The following is a 22,457-nucleotide window of genomic DNA, read 5'->3' as shown; positions in this document are numbered from 1 at the left end:
CCCCCCCCCCCCCCAAATCTCATCAAGATGTCTACCACCGTACGTACAACCGCTTTGCTGTCCTCCGGCGCGAGTCTTTTTCTCGCGCACGTGTGTTCCAGAACAGTAGGCTAAGTACGCATTATGAATATAGAAGCGCAGCGCCGCGGCCAAGAAGAACCAGAAGGTGACGAAGAAGTTCATCATCAACTGCTCGCAACCCGTCAACGATAAGATTTTCGACATCCAGGCTTTTGAGAAGTTCCTCAACGACCGCATCAAGGTCGAGGGCCGCACCGGTAACCTCGGTGATACCATCCAGATCAGCCAGCAGGGCGAGGGAAAGATCGAGGTCATTGCCCACCAGGAGTTTTCTGGTCGCTACCTCAAGTACCTGTATGTTTTTTTTTCCGGCTTGTATATATGGAAATTGCGATGCAGGAGCTGACATGATGGGAACAGCACCAAGAAGTTCCTCAAGAAGCAGCAGCTCCGTGACTGGCTCCGTGTTGTTTCCACCTCCAAGGGTGTCTACGAGCTCCGCTTCTTCAACGTTGTCAACGACGAGGCCGACGAGGACGACGAGTAGATGTACATTTCCACTTAGAGATACCACCTCGGCTTGCATTATATGGAGTCTAGTGTTTGGAAATCAAGGGAAGGATCATAACGTCTACATGGCGGATAGCACGATCAAATGAATTGATGCATCTGCCAAAACGATGAATACTTGTGCTGTTGTGAGGTGAACCATGTGTGATCATGTTCTGTCTCAATTTTTCTTTTTCTTTTCCCTTGGAGAATTGCGCAATTGACTCTGAGAGTGAATTCCTTGTTTCCAGGCGAAGAGTAGGGGGTGGATCCCAGGAGCAGCGCTAAGAGAAGAAAAAAAAGAGAAAAATTCAAAAAGGGACTACTTTGTCGAGACTGTCTGAAAAGCACCTACAAGTGCAACGCTCAGAGCGGACCCTCCCCCCCCCCCTTGCATTTTCTACTCCACATGATGCTCAACGGCAGTAATGCATGATCTTCCCCGGCAGAGCTAACGAGCGCGAAGGAGAAAAGAAAAAAACCCCCAAGATGCAACGTGCGTCACAAGCTAAAACCTCCCATTGATTAACAACAAGGTTTTTTCCAAGAAAAGGGAAGAAAGCTTGCATGAAGGATTGTTCCATTCTTCCTTGCATGTGGAGAAAAAGGTCTCACCGTCTCATCTCAACGGGTCTGAAGGTTGTTATAACGTCGTTCTAGGTTGTTGTTTTTACATACTTATGACAAACGGATGGGTTGATGATGGTGGAGTGAGATGATGTGAAACACGTCCTTTGAATCTTTTACTCGAATGATATTTTGTAGTCGGCCAATCATCGTACCAGTAGAGGCTTAATATATGTCTCATTATACACTTTAGGTGTCGTAAGAGGCCCGCAATTTACACATCATGGTGAACAGAAAAAAAGTGGGAACTCTGGATCTTCAGGGAAAGAGAAACTGTTCGCCCAACCGGTGAAGCAACGTTACTGCGATGAGCGGTATAGGGACTGCTTTGTTGGCCCATTTGTTGTTCAGAGAAAGCTTGTGGCTGAAACGGTACAGTGGGCAAGAAGAATGGGTTGCCGCACGCTTTTTTTTTCTGCCCCGTAGATCGCCGGCAACGATCTTGGTGCTGCTACACTACTTGAGTGCGGGAACTAGTGACTTGTCCCGGGCATGTTAGTGTATAGACAGTGATTTGTTCGCGTGGTAAAGATCCACATGTCACAAGGCGTCAGTATGCAAAAGTATATCGAGACAACGCACTTTGAGTGCCACGCGTCATGCTGGCATACCCACCTTGAAATATCTCATGATTTGTTTGGAATAGGAGAGAATTTGTGATGTTGGGATGCTGTAACTTTCACCGGATGTGCGACCGATGAAACTCACAAGTTCTCGAATACTCATCAAGGTGTGCAGCCATATGCTTACTACTAGTAATAGACTACTACTAGACTGCCAGTGAAGATCCCGACCTGAGGAGCGCCACAGGGGTTATTCGCCATGTGATTGGCATAAATCGGGATGTGCCACAATGGGATGGTTCGAGAAGGCGAGGGTTATTTCTAGTCGGCCCGTCGCGGATCGTGGACGCAGCGCCTTGAAGCGGCTCTTCGGAGGCGCGACGCAGGGTGATGGAAAACGTCCAGCCACGTTCTAGACACGGCGAGGTACCTGTACATACATTTACAACCTCTGTTCAGTGGAGCAGATTGGCGGTGAGACATGAGTGAGTTTGACCATCATGGTGCCATGGCATGTTTGCGGTGATTTGAATGGCGTAATTATACGACATGATGACTCCCAAGTTGCGCGTCGCATGGTGGGCAAACCCGTGATGGATATCCGACGGGAACGAGGTACGGTACTCGGAATTCGCCTTGGAACAGGTGAGGGAACTATATGTGGGGCCCGTGGGCTCCGGTGGTCGGGACAGGCCAGGGGCATGCAGCGCATGCTGATGAATTTCCCGATCTGGTCATGGCAAGCCATCGACCTTGGCAGATGGACTTTCGGACATTCGCAGTGTGCGGCCGCCATTCAAGCGGCAGGGCTACAGATTAAGCGAGACGTTGCAAGATTCGCAAGGAATTGCTCGAAAGGCGTCTTGTACGCGGCCCACGTGATGGCTGGCGGATTGCTGCTGGGCGGAACAAGTTGCGTGATTGGCGCTAGTGCGTGGTCATGGAGGTTTCCATCGAGTAATGTAGAACAGTCTGGTCTCTCAACAAGTGGGTGCTTTTTTGACACGAGACAGCCTGAATCTCAGCCAGCATCGGACCGGGGCCGCCAAAATGTGTAAAGAGACTGTAAAAAGCTCTGGGTGGAGTGGGGAGGCCCGTCAGCGGCTGTGGTTGGCCCACGGTGCGAGGGAAAAATTCGCTGTCTTACCTAACGCCGCGGCTTGGCGTGGGCACCATGGATGGTCAACACGACAGCGACGACGGTGAAGACGATGCACAATTCGCATAGAGCCACCATGGGCGCATACAACGTGTCATGTGGGTGTGAGCGACAATGCAGGTGTGCATGATGTGCTGAGAGCAGCTGAGCTGCAGGCTACGAATATGTATGCGAAGGGTGGTAGGCAAGGGCGGTTGCGACGATGCTATGGCCGAGGAGATGCTCAATTGCCCGTCCCCAGATCGCATAGCACAAAGGATTTTTTGGCGACAGGCACAAGACTAGGGTTGCGGGGAAGAGGACATCACATGTGCGTCAGCGAATAATGTCCAGAGAGCGGGCAGTGTGCCGCCGTTTTGGCATGATGAACACCCCAGAGTTTGGCGGGTGGAGACGTAGGTGGTGCTCTTGGGCCAGGCTGGCGATGCGTGGGTGGAATGAATGGCCGCCGGCGAGCCACATGAGGTTCCCCGACGTCGAGCCACGACGGTGTAGACGGAGCATCCGCTGGCAGCGAGCTGCGGCGTAGCCGGGGCCCGAGGTCGCGAGCTGTCGGCGAAACTGAAATAAGCGGCAAGATGAGCATGGCGATGAGGACGGCATGTCAGCCGTGTAGAGTAAGTAAGTAGTGTAGGGCGTGTGTGCAATTGATTAATGGCAAATGGGCAAGTTGCCGGGTGTAGAGCGGCTGGTCATCATGGTCACGGGACCCAGCCGGAGTTTGCTCGCTCTTACCCTCGCTTGTTTGTTGACGTCTTTGGGGCCGGCAGGCACGCCAGGCAGGACAGGCAGGCACGCTCGCTGGGTTCACCGGCGATCTCGTGAGCGGCAGGCCGTGCGCGCCTGCCTCCTGACCCAAAAATTACACTCAGATGCAGGGATGCGCTTGCCGCAAGCGTCTAGGCCGAGTACGAGAAAAATCCCTGCTCGTGCCACTACCGATGAAATCATGCAAAGCTTCCATGAGGCAACCCAGTCAGGGAATTTCTCTCATGTAAAACCAGTCACCAACTCTCTTAAATAAGACCTCGTCCTTCCCCGGCCTCCAGTTCTGGTCATTTTTTCATAGCCTGCAATGTTCCTGCCTCAATACCTCATTAACCACCTCAACTCACACAAAGTAAACTCCTAAGCACACCACTGCTGCACTCCACGCTCTCCGCCTGCATATCGCTTGTCGGCCCACGCCCTTACCCCCATTGGACAATTCCTTATCTCTCCCACACACACATCTCCGCAACACATCTCTGCTATCTTCGCTGCCAGCCGTCCACTCACGTCGCTCACTCGCAGCCCTACCCCAGATTCTCTAGCATAGAATGCCAGGCCGCCTACTCAGTACCCTGGCGAGGGTGGCTCCTACACCCCTTCCTAAATCCGACTCCACCAAGCCACACGCTGAAGGCCTGCTACCCCCAGTCTATTCTTACGACGCCCCACGCGTCAAGGCAAAGTCAAAGTCGGAGGAATCTCTGGTCATGGACATCTTCAACCGCCACAAGCATGACAAGCATGCCAAAGAAAAGGAAGATGCCAAGAAGACTCCAAAGCTCGAGGCACAGGGCGCAGCTTCCATGAACATGAGCGTAGAGTCTCCGCCAATCGTCTTCTACAACACCCCCCAGACATCGACTGGCGCCATTTTCTCGGGCCAGCTCGTCATCAACGTACACGACCCCTTCATCACCGTCGACAAGTTTGAAATGCGCATGCTGGCCATTGTGACCACCAAGAAGCCCGTGGCCCCACATTGCCCGGATTGCACCACTCAGACCACTGAAATCCACAAGTGGGAGTTTCTGACCCATCCCGTCTCGCTGCGTCACGGTCCCCACAACTTTCCCTTCAGTCACCTGCTGCCAGGTCACCTGCCAGCTACTACCCACGGTAGCCTTGCCACGGTTGACTACTACCTTTCCGCCGTAGCTACCACCTCTTCGGGCAAGATTACTTACAAGCGCAATCTGGACATCAAGCGCGCTATTTTCCCTGGTGCGGAGAAGCACTCCATTCGCATTTTCCCGCCGACCAATCTTACAGCTTCCGTCAAGCTGCCGCCAGTAATCCACCCTATCGGCGATTTCCCCATCGAAATGCGCCTTTCCGGAATCGTTCAAAACAAGGCAGACTCGCAAACGCGGTGGAGACTGCGCAAGCTCAATTGGCGCATTGAGGAGACGCAAAAGTTTATTTCTCCAGCTTGCGCCAAGCATATTTCAAAGGTTGGTGGTGAGGGCAAGGGCGTTCTCCACGAGGATGTCCGTGCTATTGCCAACGAAGAGGTCAAGACAGGTTGGAAGACCGACTTTGAAAAGGGCGAGATCGATGTCGAATTCCAGGCGGCCTGTAACATGGCCATGAAGCCTCTTTGCGACCTCGAAAGCTCAAACGGCATGAGCGTCAAGCACAACTTGATTATCGAAATGGTTGTCGCTGAGGAATGGGCGCCACTCAAGAAGCTCAGCCAAGCTACCCCCACCGGTGCCGCCCGCGTTCTCCGCACTCAATTCCACCTGGTCCTTACCGAGCGATCAGGTATGGGTATTGCTTGGGATGAGGAGCAGCCTCCGCTCTACGAGGATGTTCCCGTCAGCCCACCCACCTACGTCGAAGAATGCGAGTACCCCTTTTCCAACATGAGCTCTCGGTCTGGTAGCTTTAGCCTTGAGCGGTAGTTTTGGATTACTCTCTCCTTGCGTTATTTATACCCCACTCGTCACGCTTAAGCAGACGATTCACGAATTTCCTTACTTGGCCACTGTCTGATTTTTACTTGCAATCATCACTTTTGGACTACGTAGGATATACCCCCGTTTGTACTTGGTTTTTAGGCGTTGCTTTGCTATATGCTCGCCTCTCTCATTTGTTGTCGGCGTTTCGGTTCGTTTGTAGATTGCTCGAGTTGAGCGTGCAGCAAGCTCCTCGAATACTGAGATAGACATTCAGCGATAAAAGTTTCCACTCAATAGGACTCTATGGTTTACATAGTCCTACTAGTAGTACATAATACAGGAATACATTCCTACTCCTTTAACTCTAGAGCTATATGCAGTGAAAAGTGATTTACTTTTGTGATGACGAAGCTTTGCTCTACAGATCATTCGACTCAATCGTAGTAATAGAACTTATTGCGATGGAAAGAACATCATATGACGCCAGTACATATGATGAGCATCGGCTCACTAAACCACCACCACCACCACTACCACCAACTCAGCAATACCTCTGCAACAACCACAACACCATGCAAAACCAATATAATAACCATCTCACATCTCGCGTCTCGCGCCGTACCGCCCCATCCCACAGAGCCGCTTACACCTGCCGAACCCTCCAACCCCATCATCACACCACCTCACCAATCCCATCCCATCACGGCCATCTCACCCCATCTCCCCCATCGGCACCCGCCGCACCGCCCATCACCCTTACCACTTCCTACATCCATCCTTACACAGTACCGTCCATGCCGACCCTCACTCCCGCCGCACCCATCTTACTATAAGGGTTCTTAACATCCCTATCACGAGCCGCCGCTGCCAAGCCCCCTTCCCAAAGAGCCTCAAACCGCTTACCCCCCCCCCCTGTCATACGCCTAATTAGGAAAGTCCATCCCTATATTCCGCGCATTTCCCTTTTCCGGCCAAACGGAAAATGGCACTAGGCATAGATTATAGTCTTTTTAACCTTGATTACATAGTTTTCCGCAAGTGCGGAATGGAACTTAGTGCTATGTGAGGGAACGGGCTTTGCCGGTTTGACCTTTGTCTAGGTATTTCGGGGCGCGGGGGGTTGTTGACGCGCTATACTGAGTAGGGTATGCGTGCTAGAGGGAGAAGGAAGTTTGTTTATCCGCTTTTTGGGGGAGTGGGGCGGAGGAGGGGAGAAAGTCTAGAATGTTGTGGAGAGGTCGACTTGGTGGTCGGTGGAGATTTATTAGGACTAGTTTTTTTCCTTTATTTTTCTATATAGCGGATGGCTGGCTTTGCATGTGCATGCAAGGGGAAAAGCGAATGGGGAAAGTTCGGGGTTGTGGGGATGGAGAGGGTTAGGGCGCGTGGTTTGTGGTGGAAATTGTTAAGTAAGGATTTGTTGGAATGCGGTAAGTGTTACGGGTGCTTGTGGAGCCTGGAGCGCTTTCTAGAATGACCTTGTGTCAGAGGTAGAGGGCGGCTGTTTTGAAGAATTTTTTTTCTCGAGGCGTGCTTAGTGGGATGGTTAGGGCGCTCGTGGCGTTTTTTTGATGTATTGGCGCCAAGGATCGTGAGTTTTTTTGAGCTACGGTGCCAAGGAGGGGCGGTGGTGTTGAGTTGGTGGGGACGTGTGCGCCGGTAACGGATGAGGGATTTTGTGCATCGTATATGTAAGGTGTGCCATGAACAATTGTTTGGGTTGGGGGCTGATATGGGGTAGTTCGTATTGCTGTCAGTGGCTGACTTGGGTGAGTTTTTGCTTAGGATTCAACGCATGGTTGTAGTAATTAGCGGAAATCGGAATAGAGGTTGGGTACCCAACCTCTCCATACTCCTGTTCGGTTTTCAATTGATAATGTCACCTATTTTGGAGAATCTCCACTCCAATGCGCACGATATCCTCTTCCAAAGTACTGCGATGATGGAGAACGTTGAATATATGACACCATGGTGTGGGATTAGAAGGTTAGATTGACGATCATGACACGATTAGACTAGTCACTCCTTTGGGTTGTTAAAACTTTTATCTCTTTCATGCCCAGTAGCGTTTTGTATTGTTCTTACTTTTATTGTCATCTGGATATCTTGATCTCCAGGCCACATCATAACTATTCTTAACGTAGCAAATTAGGTTTAAGTTATTCATGCTGCTACAAGCTTCTCGTAACGAAAATCCGTCTTTGCTATTAACACCACGCTCGAAACTCGACAGCTGCCAACACAGTCAGCAATCAATATCCAAGATTCTATCATGCGGATTTCCTTATGGGTAGAGTGCGGGAAATTTGAGTCTACAATAGAGCTGCGGCTTTATGACAAGTTATCCTTGTTTCCTATGAGACATAATCATGGACCAAGTCTATTGTCAAAACTCCCATTGGTGTCTCCCTTTTACCATCTCGATACCCGGCAATCATAATTGAGTTGACGTTTTGCCTTTCGCATAGCATAACCTGCACTTTCACATGCCATAGGTTTTCCCTCAAGTGTACGCTTTAGATTTGATGATTCTAGTAGTTGCCGAATCATAGAGAAATATTGTGTGCATATATATTCGTCACTCCACCCTTTCATGCAACTACAGCAATATTTTGGAAGTGCTCCATACATTTCTCTAACGGTTGTATCACATTTCTGACGATTTCGCCCCTCCAGTTCTTTTCTTTGTCTGTTACACCCGTAAAGCACCACTTGATAGCTGTCGCATAATCCTCTCCACCCTCGTCGCTTACGCTGCGTGACCACTTCAATCCGGCCATGACATCAAAGGCATGTTTAGTGGCGGCGTTGATATTTGGTGGATGATTTTTGCATACAGCATGATCTTCCAGGCGACAACCAAAACAAAGCTCTAAAAGAAGTATGCCGAGTGCGTAAAAATTGCAGCCATCCGCAGAAGACTGAGTGCAAGAAAAGTGAGTGTGATTGTGTAGAAAACCCTGTTGGATGAAAGGTTTGCCGTATGGAAGCAATTCGTTGTTCTCTTGAAATGGAAGGAAGATGACGTCTTCTTTGCAAAGGCCTGTCCGTAGCCAGGGTGTAGACTGAAGTTGTGCTACCGATGAAGCTACAAGGAGAGCAATCTGGTAGCGTTGGCGCCGCGAAAAAGGATCTTCAAAGTCTTGAGAGAGAATACGGTCAAGTGTTATGGGACCGTTTCCGGGTTGATTATTTTTCTGGTTGACCGGATGAAGATGAAAGGCTTCGTCATCATGACTGACGATACCCATGCATGCTTCACACTCTTCGTCGCCTAATCGCCGGCATAATTGCACGTTATGATCGACAAACATGTCTACTTGAATCTTTGGTACAGTGGGTATAAATGGCGCGAAATCCACTTTCTTGCGGAGGGTATTTGAGTGCAGTTTTATACCAGTTCGTATAGGCAAAGGGTCCGGCTGGTGTTGGGTCGTCAAAGACTTAGTAGTTTCCAGTCTCTTCTGAGACGAAGAACATCCAGGAACATGACCGCAGAGAATTTGTTTCTGGCTCCACGGTGTAACTCCGTGTTCTAAGGGAGCGATAAACATGAAGACGATCTCGAAACATACTTCGGTAAATGTTCGATGCTCAAGTCTCAGGTTCGCGAAGTGGTACTGTTGACACGAGCACTGCCATGCATTCTGCAGCGCCTGAAACAACAGATTTGATTTCTTGGAGATCTTTTTGAAAGCGGACTCCGACTCGGAGGTTGTTCTGGTAGATCCAGGTGCAGAATCTTGGAGTGCAGAGACTCTATCGTTGGAGCCCAGCAACTTCTCCAGGCGCTCATTACATTCTTTCAGTTGTCCAAAAAGCTCACCTCTGATCCTTTCCCCAATACTGAACTTCATTCGGAAGAACTCATAATCCAGTCTGCCCTTTGCAGTGGATAACTTCGAAGGTCTTGCACCCTGTTGAGGACTTGGCGACCGATTGGCGCTCCGTCGTTTTGCCTCCGGTGGTAAGAGCTTATCCTGAACATTCTTCTCGTCAAAACATAACTCTTTCTTGAGTTCTTCAGCGATCTCGTTCATTTCAGCCATAGTATCCAAATACGATTGGTATGACTCTTTCAACCTGCATTCCAGTTGTTTTTGTAACGCCTTATCACTCCACCTTAGACCCCCCGGGTTTGCGATGAGCTTCGCAACTTCATCAATATCGTGAAGGAGTGGCAACAAGAGTTCTTTGAGGTTGTTCTTATACACGATTTCATAAAACTGGATATCGCGCTGGCATTTGGTGTATTCCTTACGTATCCGCCAGTAAAAGCCGCCGACCTTCGCAACATCACGCCAATGCTCGATGCCGCTTATGAGTAACGGAAAGGCACCAAGAACGATACCTGCTACCTCCAATCCGCTCATACTGATGTTTGTACAGTTCCGTTAAAATGAGTAATGTAGATGGAACAGTTGGGTATGAGGAGTTGGAAGGCTGAACGGTAAGTGTGGCGTTCCTTCCCCGCGTTTTTGGCCCCACGGGTAATTTCTGCCTTCTTGCGAACCCCCCATGACACCACGATCATTGGGATATTCCTATTGTTAATGTTCTAATGTTATTGCCAGAACCGCCTCGCAAGACCTGAGCACACAACTATCTTTTTTGGGTGAACTATATTCTTGATGACTGGATTATGAGACATGACGTTCTCCGTGTCAGACCAGTGCCGCTCCTGTATCGCTATTCTCCACGAAGTCATCTCGGCTCTCGCCCAGCCAGATCGCAACAGCAACAATGTTAGGAATCTTCGAATGAGGGAGGAACTGGACAGGTTCAGTCTTTTTGTTGGGAACATTGGAGCTCTCCATCGGCCCGAATCGCCTATGTCCATCGAGTCACGACTACAAGGAGCCAATGATGTACTTACTCACATTTTGGGTCTCTTAGACGACTTGAAAGAAGTCATTAGAGACCTCCTGGATATTGTTTTGGGTGAAAGAGAAGAAATGGTCTCGGTGGCTGACGAGACTGAAGATGAGTGTGGAGGTATTAGCGAAGTCAACGAGCTTCAGGAAGAAATCAGTGAAACCGTTACCCGGCTCTTCAGAGTTTCAACTCTCATCCGACGTGCAGCACCCACAGATATATTTGCGAAAGCTCTCAGCCGTAACAGATATCACTTTAATGATCAATTCGACATTTCCCACGTTGGCGAGAAATATCCGAAGCTTGTCGCAAAGGACTCCGCCTGGCTTTGTCAACGGCTTAGGCGGGCTATTACTCAAAGAAGACGTTACCTCAGCTATATACAGGACCACCGTGAAAAGCTGGCAGATCCACTCAGTCACCATGAAAAATCGGGTGGTTCGGCCTACAAACCTCAGATTCCTAACATCAAGCAGTCACTGGGTCCGAAGCCAACGCTAAACAGGGAGAGTCTACCTTCCTTCTTCACCAAAGCCACCACTATCGCCGCCGAAAAGCTCGCGCCTCAACTGAACGTTGCCGATGAATCAGATCCAGATGATGCTCGTTCTTACACAACAATTTCCCGCTCGATCGACAGCGACCATGAGTCATCCACCAATGTTCGCATCCCAAAGCTTGATTCTTTACGCACAGATCGTGGGAAAGAGTTTGAATGCCCATTCTGCTTTCGCATCAAAAAGTTCAAGAGCGAGCGTATGTGGAAAAAGCACGTCTTCTCAGATCTTCGTCCATACGTCTGCACGTTCCCAGACTGTGATGCACCATATTTTGGTGACATCAACGAATGGTTCCAACATGAAATGACTTTTCACCGTGTGGATTATAAATGCTTCCTTTGCGCAAGATTCTTCAATCAAGAGGAAAAATACATTCTCCATCTGAAACGAGAGCATGAAGAGACTTTAGATGATGGCGGGGAACAAACAGCAAGAGATCTCTCTCGAAAGTCACTAGCTCAGATCCCAGCAACTGATTGTCCTTGCTGTTCTGATTGGTCTGTTCGTTTGAAAGAGCAAGTTATTCAAACGAGCGGATCAGTACCTACAGGGATTCTGGCTGTTACTCTAACAGTCTTTAAACGTCACCTCGCCGGCCATCTCGAGCAACTTGCACTTTTTGCCATCCCTATTAGCGCTTCGACTGATGCCAACAATGACTCAAATGCTGCTGTGGAGGAGGCAAAGAGTAAGCGGACAGACGCGTCAAGATTCTCGGCTTTGATATTTTCAAGCGACCGTGGTGGTGTAGAAAGGTCAACACTGGAAATACAAGTAGATGAGTCCAGGGGCCTTCTTCACACTGATATCCAGCCTCCCGAAAGAGAGACCAGTGCTAGCATCGAGTACCAACCTTCGGTATCCTCTCATATCCCTGTGGAAGAAACGTGGGAGAAAACCGAACAGTCAAATAGATTGGCGGCCTTGACTACCCTAGCAGTGGCCCTGAGCCGCTCAGGAACCTGGAAGGACGCGCATGCGCTGTATGCGCACGTGGTTGAGACTAGCAAGAAAAAATTCGGATTAGAACATCACAACTCAGTGAGTAGCAAGTTGAAACAAAAGTCAGTATATGAAGATTTTATCGATTTCGTCGCGGATGAAGAAGACTGTTTGCGAACGTCCGGGGTAGATAAGGGATTGCCTAGCACAGATTTTTGGGTCATCGTATTCAACCTTCAAAACGTAGCGACAGAACTACATAAACAGAGGAGATATACCGAAGAAGAAGTAGTGTACAGACAGGCACTAATGGCATACGAAAATACGCTAGGGGACGAGCACGTACAAACGATTTCAACGATCGCAGAGCTAGCATACGTGACACAAGAACTAGAAAAGTGGGAAGAGGCAGAAAATTGGTACAAAAGGTATCTAGAGTTACAACGGAAGAAGTACGGATATTGGCATCAATCAACGCTTCCAGTCGCGCGTCAATTGGTGCTTATGTTTGCAAAGCTGGGGAAACCCACAGAGGCAGTATATTTCTACAAAGATGCACTAAAGGGGTATCAAAGTACTTCTGAAAATGATACCAGATCATTGCTTTCATTCGGAAGTGACCTGGGGTCACTTCTAGTTTCTATGGAAAAGTATGAAGAGGCGGAGTTGTTGTGTAGAGAGTTGCTATCAGTATACCAAGAGAAGGATTGGCATCAAACTGAAGATGCGTTCTCGGTGAGAAAAACTCTGGCGGAGATTCTCAACTTCCAAAAAAAGTACGATGAAGCAAAGGATCAGTATAGAGATTTGTCACAACTGCAGTCAAAACAATTGCTGGAAGATTGTGACAAAATCCAGAAGCTGATTGTCCAGGGAATGTACGATCAGGCAAATTATGTCTGTATACAGGCTCTAGGAGCATGTAGAAAGAATTTCGGGATTGACTCCCCACAATCAGTGCCATTGTTGCGGGAATTGAGTGCTGCCCTGTTATATCAGCAAAGGCTTGTGGAGGCGGAAAATATCCTTAGACGAGCACTAAAGATTCACGAAGTGCCATTTGAAGATTCTGATATTACCATACTAGATGTCATGCGAGATCTGGGCAAGGTGATAGAGATGCGAGGAAGACTCGACGAGGCACATGTTATGAGAATGCGGATGGCAGATGCAGTAGTGGATATGGGCACGCAAGCGGCGCAAGCAGTGCAAGCAGTGTTGGGAACGAAAGAACAAGCGACGGCGCGACAGCTACAGGCAGCACGAGCGGCAGTACGAGAGCGAGAGATAGCGCAAGCAGCAGCGCAAGAGCTACAGGTAGCTCAGGAAACCATAGAGATGCAAAACGAGCAGGATACGAATTCTGGGGACACATCGGAGGATTGGGATTGGGATTCGGATTCGGATGACATTATATTTTGAGCTTAAACGCCGTGCCACATGACTAGCAGAATAGAACCCGTTTTCAAAAGTACATATTCCGCTTGTGACTTTCCCCATAGTGCTCAGCACTGAATCCAGATACGCTGAATATAATGGTTTAAAGGGTCTTGCAGGAGATGATACAAACTTTATAGTAGAGCCAAACCTACCTGTAGCTGCAAAGTTCGTCACTCATCAATGGATGAAATCTTGATCTTGTCCTCAGACTACTTTGCTAAGGGAGCCCTAGAATGATCAACAGCGTTGATACCTTTCTTCTCTTTGTGGCTAATACAAGCTAGAAGCTAAACTTTGCCTACACTCTTTGCTCAAAAAAAAGGAAAGAATTCTAAACATTTTTATTTTGGAGTAATAAGTTCTCAAAATTCAATACAGAGCAAGCATCCTTCAAAATCCCCCTTGAGAGCTACTTGAACTACGAAAAAAAACAGTGCTGTACTTATACACACTAGAAAGAAATACTAAAAAACTAGCACAACCCTGGTAACTCCAACTTTTAGATACAAACAGAAAAAATCAAATACCCTCCTAACCTTTCCCAGAATTAAAACCCCTTCATCCTATCAAACGCATCCGCAAACTCAGTATAATCCCACACCCCATCATCCTCCTCCTCAGGCGCAAACTTGGACCCCACAAACTCCCCCCTCGCAATCCTCGCCGGCTGCCTCCCCATCTCCAAATGCAAACACGCCTTCAACCCCTGATCCGCATCTGCCCAACAACACCCAAGACTCATCCAAACCGCCACAATCCCCACCCGCTGCTCCCTCGTCTTATTACCGCCTACGGCAAAGAACCCCGGACGCCACAGCTCATCCCCCCTCGGCGGCTTAAGCGAAAAAGTCAGCGATTCAAGATTAGGAAAGCAATCCAACAAGGCTTTCCCACTTCTCAGAATCTCAGGCCAGAAGCGATTTTTCCAGCAATACTTGACATGTTCGAGACTCTTGTCAAAGATACCGCGGGGACTCGCTTCCATGACGATATGTCTGACTAGTAAGTTGCGGTGCGCAAGACTGAGTTCGAGCAGGCGGGCGTTCCACGAGGAGAAGACGTTGGCAGAGTAGAGAATGGGACTGCTTTCGGCGTTGAGCTGGCGGCACGTGCGGAGTAGGGCGACGGGCAGGGCGCCGTTGACTAGGGGTTGCGGGGCGCTGGGGCCGCGGCCAGCGTGCTGGATGTTCATTGCCCGGGCGACGAGCCGCGCGGCTGTCGGGTCACGTGTGTAGATGAGGAGGGCGCCTTGGATGCGGAAGGCGAAGTCGTAGACTAGGTCGCGGAGTTCGCGTGGGAGGTCGAGGAAGCCGATTGCCGTTTCGTCTTGGTTGTGAGATTGCGTCCATGGTGGTGTGGTGCCGTTTGGGGGATACTTTGGGTGCTTTTGGTGTGGGTTAGCTGGCCCAACTAATGTCCTTGGTAGTAGTATGATAGTTGGGCGCCGAGTCAATCCGGTTGTAATAGTTGGGGGTATACGCACTTGGAGCGCCATCTTGACGTAATGGTTCTTTCTGATACGAAGACAGTGTCAAGGCAGGTTTTTGATAGAAATTATTTACGGATTGAGGTTGCGTGCAGAGCTGAAAAGGGCCACACGGAGGATTTCTTGATTACATGCAGCATTATTGGGCTAACCTCGTTAGGAAGGACTGGAGCTGAGACGCCCTACAATCCCTAATTGGCACGGAATAATTGTATGCCTTGCATATTTCTACACGACCACATTTAGCTACACCCCGTCTGTCGATATTTTTAGAAGGAAATATATTCAACGTGTCCAGGAGGTTTCGTCTCACGCCACTTTCTACGTGTACCACAACGTCACACAAACTTAATATTCGTCAATACCCCTTCTCTGTCCCAGGTTCCCCTCCAAAAGTTCTTCTACCAGCGCCACTGCCTGGATCCTCACTTGCTTCTGGGTTTTCTTCTTCCTGAGATCCTCCCTTTCCCTTTCTAACCTTTTCACATTTTCCCTTGCTTTATCCAATTCAACATCAACATCTCTCAGACGTTGTTCGCGGTCCTTCATGCTATATTTCACTTTCTTATAGGTGCAATTCGGTCCGATATGGTCGCCATCCCGCACCTTACCTCGCTCTATTCCGGGAGCGCGGTTCACGCTAAGAGAAGATAGCTGGCTAGTGAGGTCTCGGACCTTGTACCATGAGCCAGATGGTGATGACGAAGGCGAGGACGAGTCAGGAAAAAAGTGCGGGCGAACATGAAGATGATTGTTCAAATTGTGCGCAGGTTGATCGGCTGGGCGCCTGAAGGATGTATACCAGCCTGCGGTTTTGAGCTCGGCACGAGCTTTATTAACATCGTTCTCCAGTGCTCCACTAACTTCAATGGCATTGAGAAAGCGTGACCGGTAAGGACCTTGCTGACTTTCAAGTTTCAACAGGTTGGGTGGCTCTACGGTACTGTGACCCAGCGAGTCGCCGTGGTAATAACCAGGGCTCGATGCAGCAGGGCAACGTGTAAGAAACATGCGTGCCCAGACTTTGAGATCAGGGTCTAATTCGCAGCCTCGGTAAATCTCTTTGAGAACAGCTACAGGGTCCTCGTATAGGACACCGTATGTGTTCATGCGATCCAAGGCGTAGGCCTTGCAGTCTTCGAAGCCCATATATAAGCCGAGCTTGGCAAATCGTATGTCGGCTAAGACCACAACTGCTTCAACAGATATGTTCTGGGGCTTGATGATAGGAGGGGCTTTGTGTCGGACATCTCGATCGACTGCAGCGCCAGCAAAGACATGCGGATCAGGAGGATAAGAGCCAGTATGGAGGAATTCGAGAAGGCGCATGAACGTGTCTTCCGAGACCTCCTTATGTACTCTGAGAAAACGACTGCCAGCCTTATCAAAAGCTCTCATGACACTCGGAAACCGCTCAATCTTTTCCCTGCCAACAAGGACTGGTCGATCCCTGAAAATAAACTCGATAGACTTTGAAGAAGAACCGAGGTGCGCCCGACGTCTCTTCACCAACTCGTGTCGTCGGACATTGTACACCTCTACCTCGAGACCCCGAATACTTGGTGGTAGGTCAAGCATTGGTTGGCAAACATTCTTATACCACTTGTCCACCTCGCTATCAGACGGTCCGCGGACATCACTGTGACAATGGCTAAAATACCACTTGTTCCCATCTTCGTGCTCGACTTCGTCTCTTGTCCACGGGCGGTAGTAGTCGTCGGCATAGTGATGTCTGCTGGACAAGCGATGCCCATAGTCCAAGGTTGTAAGTTCTCTACCATGAGCAGCTGAAAGCCTCCTGATGGCGAGCATGATCTTGCCGAACTGTAAGCCGTGGTTCAGACGCCCATAGTCCATCTCGTTCTCCTTTTGCTCGCCACAAGCCACAAGAAAGTATGCGTGGATCATGTGGTGGATCAACGTAGCCACAATGTCCCGCGCCCGACCATGTCTGATTGCATCTTGGTTGAAAATGATGGAAATGCGCTTGACTTCCGGATTGGGTCCCCATCGGTGCGTATAAGTAACACCAGAAATATCAGAGTCTAATCTGCTGACATCGAGAAAGACAGAGTTCTTCAAGAATCCAGCAAACAGAGCTTGGTCGAGTTTGTTGAAGATTTGAAAAGGGATTTCTTCGCTCAAGCTGTTCTCTTGGAGTGCTGCTGCTTGTCTGCGAATGTTCATAAGTGATACAGCTGCATCTACCCAGCGTTGTTCCAACTGGTCGACGAGGAAAGCCACAGCCCAGTCAATGTTCCATTCCAGGTCTCTGTCGCACCGCAAATAAGGGTCTTGCAGCTGCAATGTGGTATTCAATAATGGATGGCCATAACTGTAGGAGTCGAGAGGCAGATACACGTCCGATAGTAAATCAGACAAGGGGGACTGAGAGCGTGAGAACACTTCTTCGTCGACGAAGTCATCGCCAAACGGAAATAGCGCCAGGAGGTCAGTAAAGCTCAACGACATGAAGTCAAGTAGAGATAGCGAGGTAAGTCGGTACATCCAAAAAATGGCCAAAACGTTGGTGCGCCTGGGCGAGGGACGCCACTTACAACTATATAGTCAAATGGAGTTAGCAACGGTAGTGTTTGACCGTTGCATATGCGTCGTTTGATGATACTTTTCTATGAAAAGTCTCCTCATGCTGGGTTCCCTTTGTATCTAATGGTTACCGGTTTTCAGGATGAGGTGATACAGGTGTTGTGACAAACCGTTTGCCGTGGATATCATGGAAGCTGGGGCTTTTGGACTGTCAAAGAAAACCCTTACCCATCTCATTGGTGCCCTTATCAAACAATCGAGCTGCTTCCATATCAGTGTGACATTTGTGTCTGTTCTCAATGAATTCCAGAACGCTCAAGCATGCCACGAGAGCAGAGCGATAGCGCCAGCATTGTCGCACCGAGCTAGCCAACACATCTCCAGTTACACAAGACCCATTGCTGGATCTATACAGACGTTGGTAAGAAAGCGTTTCTTTTACCCACTTTGAAGCTGACCTGGCAATTGTGCACATTAGTAGAATGATGAAATCTGAAAGACACGGAAGCGGGCGGATAAGAGGTAAGGATGGTATAGTGTGTAGCTAACGAAGCCTGCAGCAACACCAGGTGCGGCTCCAATCATAGAACAAAAAACAACAGATGGGATATACAAAGCACGTAAGAGGAGCGAGAATGGATGCGCACGAAATGCTGAAGCGCCTGACTATTAGCCGAATCTCCTTTCCCCCCGAGGATGTCGTAACACATAAACAAAGACGGGTAATAGGCTTGTCTCGATACGTGGGCGCTTGCCACTATCGATGCGGGCAGAACAGCGAACAGGACTCCGGACATGTTTGCGCCGCCACCACTAGCCCTAATTATTAATAACGTGGGCGATCATCGGGACGACCGTATTCGTCAACAGCCCTTCCACTGACTGAGCCGGGGCGCGAGCCGGGACGAGAAGTCCTTCCGCCTCCCTCGCCGTAGTGCTTTCGCCTGAGAGCGGCTAATCGCTTCTTCTTGGTGTGGGCGTTGATGTATGTGCCAATGATGAAACCGATAATGTTGAAGAAGGGTACCCAGGTGGTCTCCGGGAGGAACTGCTGGGCAAAGGCCAGCGAGAGGGGCGAGACGACCCAGCTGACCTTCATGACGGGCCAGAAACCAGCCTTGACCGTAGCCTTGACTTGATGGAAAGTGCGCGCGCCGGCAATGAGGGCCATGCAGATCAGGTAGACGCTGTTTTGAATGGGCGCAACCTGGACGGGCACGGGTTAGCGGGCCATCGGAAGTGAGAGCGGACTTGTACTCACGATCAAGTTGCTAGCAAGAATCTGCAGGACCTTTGCCTTCAGACTCTTGCGGCCCTGGAAAACTTTCTGGAGCGCGCTGATCAGGACGTGGCCCAAGGGCGCACTGATCAGAGCGCCGTAGATGGCCATCTTGGGGACGCGCGAGGTGAAGTAGTGACCGGACTTGCTCCGGTCATGGGCAATCCACGAGGCGAGGAACTCCTGTAGGCCGGAGAGGGTACCCGAGGTGAGCATCTTGGTGCGCAATGGGTTGCTCTGCAGCTGCTTGAGGTAGGCCTAGGACGCGGACAGTCAGTTGGAGAGTTCGACGCAGCATGTCCGGAGGAGCCAAACTCACAGCGAGGTAGCCATTGGGGCCGCCGCCTTTGGTGATGGCCTGGCCGATTTCGTGCATCAGGTCGTCGTTGCCCTTGGAGGCCGCGTCGACGGCAGCGGCCGTCGAGTGGAAGGTTTCCTTGTCGAACTTGACCGACATGGCGGCTCAATGGGATGCGACGGCAGCGGAATGCAGATGGGCGCGTAGAGAAGGAGAATGCGGCGGCCGGGGAATGTTGTTGTGGGGGAGGGCTGGAGCTGTTGAGCTGACGTGCGGATGGCTGGGGGATGAATGTAAACAGCCTCGGATCCCAGTCCGTGCTAGCGCCGTCGCCCGACGAGGATGCAGAGACCGTCGAGGCGGAGGTGTCGTGATCTGACACTGCACTACGACCTCGGCTCTCGCCTATCAGCCCTACTCCAAGTCCATGAGATATGTCTAGGAGAACGCCGGGCGTGCTGCTTGGATAGATAGATAGCAGCCTCGCCTCCAACGCCGTGGCAAATGGCCTAGCTCCTTTTGCAGCGAAGCGACCCAAGAAGCTTTGGCACAGCGGCCATCTGTTCACCCTTGCTTTTCCCTTGTGTGCCGATGGAAGCGTCGTAGATTGCCCCAGCTGCCGATACAATGGGTCCATCTCGCATTAAACATGTGCCGCCCTCTCCATGGCATTCTTACATCGCCATACTCTACGTCAGCCGCATGGCTGCAGACTCGGATACGCGTGCGCATGCGCGTGTGTTTATCTGACTGCACCCCCACTGCCACCTCACCATGCTGGACGAGACTCCAGCGCCTCTCCAACCACGTGTTGCATACACACCGTCATGTCCATCTCTTTCTCATCTCCCCCCTTTCTCATCTGCTCCTGTTGATCGTCTTTCCGTTGGATTAAAGCAGACGCTGGGTGCACCGCCACTGGTCGCGTGGTTTGTATGTCGCTACCACAGCAAACAGTTGAGATGAACGCAGGGACCGTCAACCGTCTGTAGCACGGCAAGCAGCATTAAACACAATGTCAAAACACAAAAGTCCCCTGGGTAGCCGCCCTGCGAAGACACTGTCCGGGCGCGTCATGATTCCCTTTTCCGGTCTTTTCTTTGGCGTTTGACATGACTCTGGAACAATCCAGGCTTCGAGACCCGAATGTTCCTTCTTTCCCCTTGCTCCCTTTCACGTTTACAACTACCCTCGTGACCACTCTACCTTCCTCAAAGACTCCTCTTATCACTTCCAACTTGCTGCATCCTCACCGTCTTTCCACCCGACACCGACACCTCGCACCGACACCTCAACTCCTCACTCGCCCGCCAACCCCACCATCCTCGGCCATGGGGAAACGCACACAAACGACAAACTGCACTCATGTAGACATGGACCGTGTCTACGGGCACGATCAGCAGTGCTCTGTTTGTGGCTGCTCATCTTCCATCGGCTTCCTCTATCAATGCAAACAGGACAATGAAACCGAGCACCTCAGCCATCTGATATCGCGAAACACATCAAACATCATGCCAGTTAAATCGAGGTTACGGAAAGAGCTGGAAAGAGCCGGGTTGAGCGAAAGTATTATTATTGCCGCAGAGAGCGGACACTACACCAATCAGCAACTGCAAAAACTGAAGCAACTAAAGCGCGATCTGCAACATACCATCATCGATGTACAGCAGGCTGATCAGGCCAACGATGCCATATCCAGGCTCATGGATATGGCAATGGCGCCTTGTGGCACTGATGGTGCCATGAGTAGTCTACTCCCTGCAGACCCGGTAAGTAAACATGTGTTAAATTAGCACATGCAAGACAATTGCAATGATAAAGTCGGATGTCACTAACAGACACCCAGGAACCTTCAGGATGTAACTTCAAAGCATGCCATGGATGCCGCCCCTATTACCTGGACCGCGTCTACATTTCTTTTGGAGCCGTCATGGAAGGCGAATTCCCCCCCTTGACACGAGCAGACATTGCAAAATTACCCGTCAAGCCTGCTGCAACCATGCGCAATATCGGAATGAGAAGGCAACCAGTACCGTCATCCAGGACGCCCAATGCCACACCATCCACAAGGGCGACCTTCAATTCCCCCGCCACGTCAACTAGTCTCCGCCACTCGCCATCCTCAAACACGACCGACTCCAGTGCCGCCACATTCCAGACATCGCAAACCGACCTCGACGAAATCGCAACCCAACGCCGTCCCCGCCTCAACTTTTACAAAATCGGCCGTCTTCCCTCAACCGACAAGCCATCTTCCCGCTCATCGCCCCTGGTCCCTCAAGGCTTCAAGTCAACAATCCAAGGCATGTTCCGCTACAACCGCGACCCCAGTTCCACCAGCACATCCTCAACCTGGGACACCACAAACTCCACCTCCACCTCAACTAGCTCCTGCAACACAACCCGCGTGCGACGCCCCCGCCGAGAAAATAAACATGACAATCACCATCCTCAAATCCCACCCACATCATCATCCTCAGCAGATAGCGCCATCAGCACAAACTCGGCCTTCAAACTCTACCCCCTAGAAAAAGACTCACATACCCGCGTCCCGTCGACGGGGAGGACGCACACGGCGCGAATGCACATACCAGATGTCGCTACGATTACGCTGCCGGATCCAGCGTCACGGTTGGCTAAGTCGGGGGCGGTAGTTAGGACGAGGGAAGTTCCTGGTGAGGCGAATGGACGAGGGAGGGGGGTCCAGAGTATTATGACGCAAGTTTGAGACGAAGACCTTGGTTTGTGACTTTTTTGGTAAAGGGGGTGATGGGGTGACTTTGGGGGAGTTTTGAGGATTAACGATTGCATACTGGTGACTACTGGGTAAAGGAGGGACTTTAGGTTACGGAGGTTAGGATGGTAGTAACGATTCATGCGACTATTTTTTTTGATTTCGTTCTTCACTCCAGCGTAAAGAGTGTACGTGGTAAACTAAGAATCCAGGGCTCATGGTTTAACGTCTTTTTTTATCCTCTCTTTTGGTAAAATGCCGTGCACAAGTGATCAAGTCACAACCACGTCTCGAGATTCAGATTTTCATAGTTTGGATCTTGGATCTCTTTTGCCGTGGAGAAAGAATCGTAAAAGTTTGCTATTTATACAAAGGGTATTTGATGAGTTGATGCCTTTTTGCAAAATTATTCAGGTGATCCCAACTGAGCTGTCTACAGCATTCACCATGATGTGTTCCTCAGCAAAGCCTACTACTGCGGCTAGGGTAAACGGCACCTGCATCAACTAGGAGCTTGACCACTTGCTTGTGGCCTCTTGATGAAGCTGCCTGCAGTGCGGTGTCGCCGTGTTTACTCTGGGCGTTGATGTCGGCGCCCGCGTCTAGTAGCATCTTGACTATCCGCTCGTGGCCTCCTGATGAAGCTGCCTGTAGTGCGGTGTCGCCGTATTCGTTCGGGACGTTGATGTCGGCGCCCGCGTCTAG

General features: G+C 50.2%; 12 protein-coding genes across 12 annotated transcripts; 6 read left to right on the top strand and 6 right to left on the bottom strand.

Annotated features, from left to right (window-relative positions):
* Nucleotides 1-27: 27 nt before the first annotated feature.
* On the top strand, nt 28-568 carry COCVIDRAFT_31849 (hypothetical protein; the record flags this gene model as incomplete). The annotated part of the gene is made up of 3 exons (XM_014694921.1): nt 28-39; nt 134-375; nt 442-568. 3 exons carry the CDS (start codon nt 28-30, stop codon nt 566-568), a joined length of 381 nt encoding a protein of 126 aa, XP_014550407.1.
* A 1,692-nt stretch (nt 569-2,260) lies between these two features.
* COCVIDRAFT_21138 (hypothetical protein) lies at nt 2,261-2,818 on the top strand (the record flags this gene model as incomplete). The annotated part of the gene is made up of 1 exon (XM_014694920.1): nt 2,261-2,818. The coding sequence occupies one exon, from the start codon at nt 2,261-2,263 to the stop codon at nt 2,816-2,818; it is 558 nt and encodes a 185-aa protein (XP_014550406.1).
* A 1,420-nt stretch (nt 2,819-4,238) lies between these two features.
* Nucleotides 4,239-5,594, top strand: COCVIDRAFT_31848 (hypothetical protein; the record flags this gene model as incomplete). Its single annotated transcript, XM_014694919.1, has 1 exon — nt 4,239-5,594. The coding sequence occupies one exon, from the start codon at nt 4,239-4,241 to the stop codon at nt 5,592-5,594; it is 1,356 nt and encodes a 451-aa protein (XP_014550405.1).
* Nucleotides 5,595-8,182: 2,588 nt separating this feature from the next.
* Nucleotides 8,183-8,905, bottom strand: COCVIDRAFT_115546 (hypothetical protein; the record flags this gene model as incomplete). Its single annotated transcript, XM_014694918.1, has 2 exons — nt 8,183-8,436; nt 8,551-8,905. The coding sequence occupies 2 exons, from the start codon at nt 8,903-8,905 to the stop codon at nt 8,183-8,185; spliced, it is 609 nt and encodes a 202-aa protein (XP_014550404.1).
* A 240-nt stretch (nt 8,906-9,145) lies between these two features.
* On the bottom strand, nt 9,146-9,964 carry COCVIDRAFT_44164 (hypothetical protein; the record flags this gene model as incomplete). The annotated part of the gene is made up of 1 exon (XM_014694917.1): nt 9,146-9,964. A coding segment is annotated over one exon (819 nt), but the record flags the coding sequence as incomplete, so codon positions are not given.
* A 276-nt stretch (nt 9,965-10,240) lies between these two features.
* On the top strand, nt 10,241-11,725 carry COCVIDRAFT_51766 (hypothetical protein; the record flags this gene model as incomplete). Its single annotated transcript, XM_014694916.1, has 1 exon — nt 10,241-11,725. A coding segment is annotated over one exon (1,485 nt), but the record flags the coding sequence as incomplete, so codon positions are not given.
* Nucleotides 11,726-12,166: 441 nt separating this feature from the next.
* On the top strand, nt 12,167-13,390 carry COCVIDRAFT_115554 (hypothetical protein; the record flags this gene model as incomplete). The annotated part of the gene is made up of 1 exon (XM_014694915.1): nt 12,167-13,390. A coding segment is annotated over one exon (1,224 nt), but the record flags the coding sequence as incomplete, so codon positions are not given.
* A 565-nt stretch (nt 13,391-13,955) lies between these two features.
* COCVIDRAFT_43063 (hypothetical protein) lies at nt 13,956-14,903 on the bottom strand (the record flags this gene model as incomplete). Its single annotated transcript, XM_014694914.1, has 2 exons — nt 13,956-14,792; nt 14,892-14,903. 2 exons carry the CDS (start codon nt 14,901-14,903, stop codon nt 13,956-13,958), a joined length of 849 nt encoding a protein of 282 aa, XP_014550400.1.
* A 789-nt stretch (nt 14,904-15,692) lies between these two features.
* On the bottom strand, nt 15,693-17,084 carry COCVIDRAFT_46618 (hypothetical protein; the record flags this gene model as incomplete). Its single annotated transcript, XM_014694913.1, has 1 exon — nt 15,693-17,084. A coding segment is annotated over one exon (1,392 nt), but the record flags the coding sequence as incomplete, so codon positions are not given.
* A 1,183-nt stretch (nt 17,085-18,267) lies between these two features.
* On the bottom strand, nt 18,268-19,177 carry COCVIDRAFT_115549 (hypothetical protein; the record flags this gene model as incomplete). The annotated part of the gene is made up of 3 exons (XM_014694912.1): nt 18,268-18,648; nt 18,703-18,978; nt 19,040-19,177. The coding sequence occupies 3 exons, from the start codon at nt 19,175-19,177 to the stop codon at nt 18,268-18,270; spliced, it is 795 nt and encodes a 264-aa protein (XP_014550398.1).
* A 1,172-nt stretch (nt 19,178-20,349) lies between these two features.
* On the top strand, nt 20,350-21,746 carry COCVIDRAFT_115536 (hypothetical protein; the record flags this gene model as incomplete). The annotated part of the gene is made up of 2 exons (XM_014694911.1): nt 20,350-20,787; nt 20,865-21,746. 2 exons carry the CDS (start codon nt 20,350-20,352, stop codon nt 21,744-21,746), a joined length of 1,320 nt encoding a protein of 439 aa, XP_014550397.1.
* A 465-nt stretch (nt 21,747-22,211) lies between these two features.
* On the bottom strand, nt 22,212-22,457 carry COCVIDRAFT_115552 (hypothetical protein; the record flags this gene model as incomplete). The annotated part of the gene is made up of 1 exon (XM_014694910.1): nt 22,212-22,457. A coding segment is annotated over one exon (246 nt), but the record flags the coding sequence as incomplete, so codon positions are not given.

The sequence above is a fragment of the Bipolaris victoriae genome (assembly GCF_000527765.1).
Source record: "Bipolaris victoriae FI3 unplaced genomic scaffold scaffold_193, whole genome shotgun sequence".
NCBI lineage: Eukaryota > Fungi > Ascomycota > Dothideomycetes > Pleosporales > Pleosporaceae > Bipolaris > Bipolaris victoriae.
This window is presented reverse-complemented; position numbering and strand designations above follow the sequence as displayed.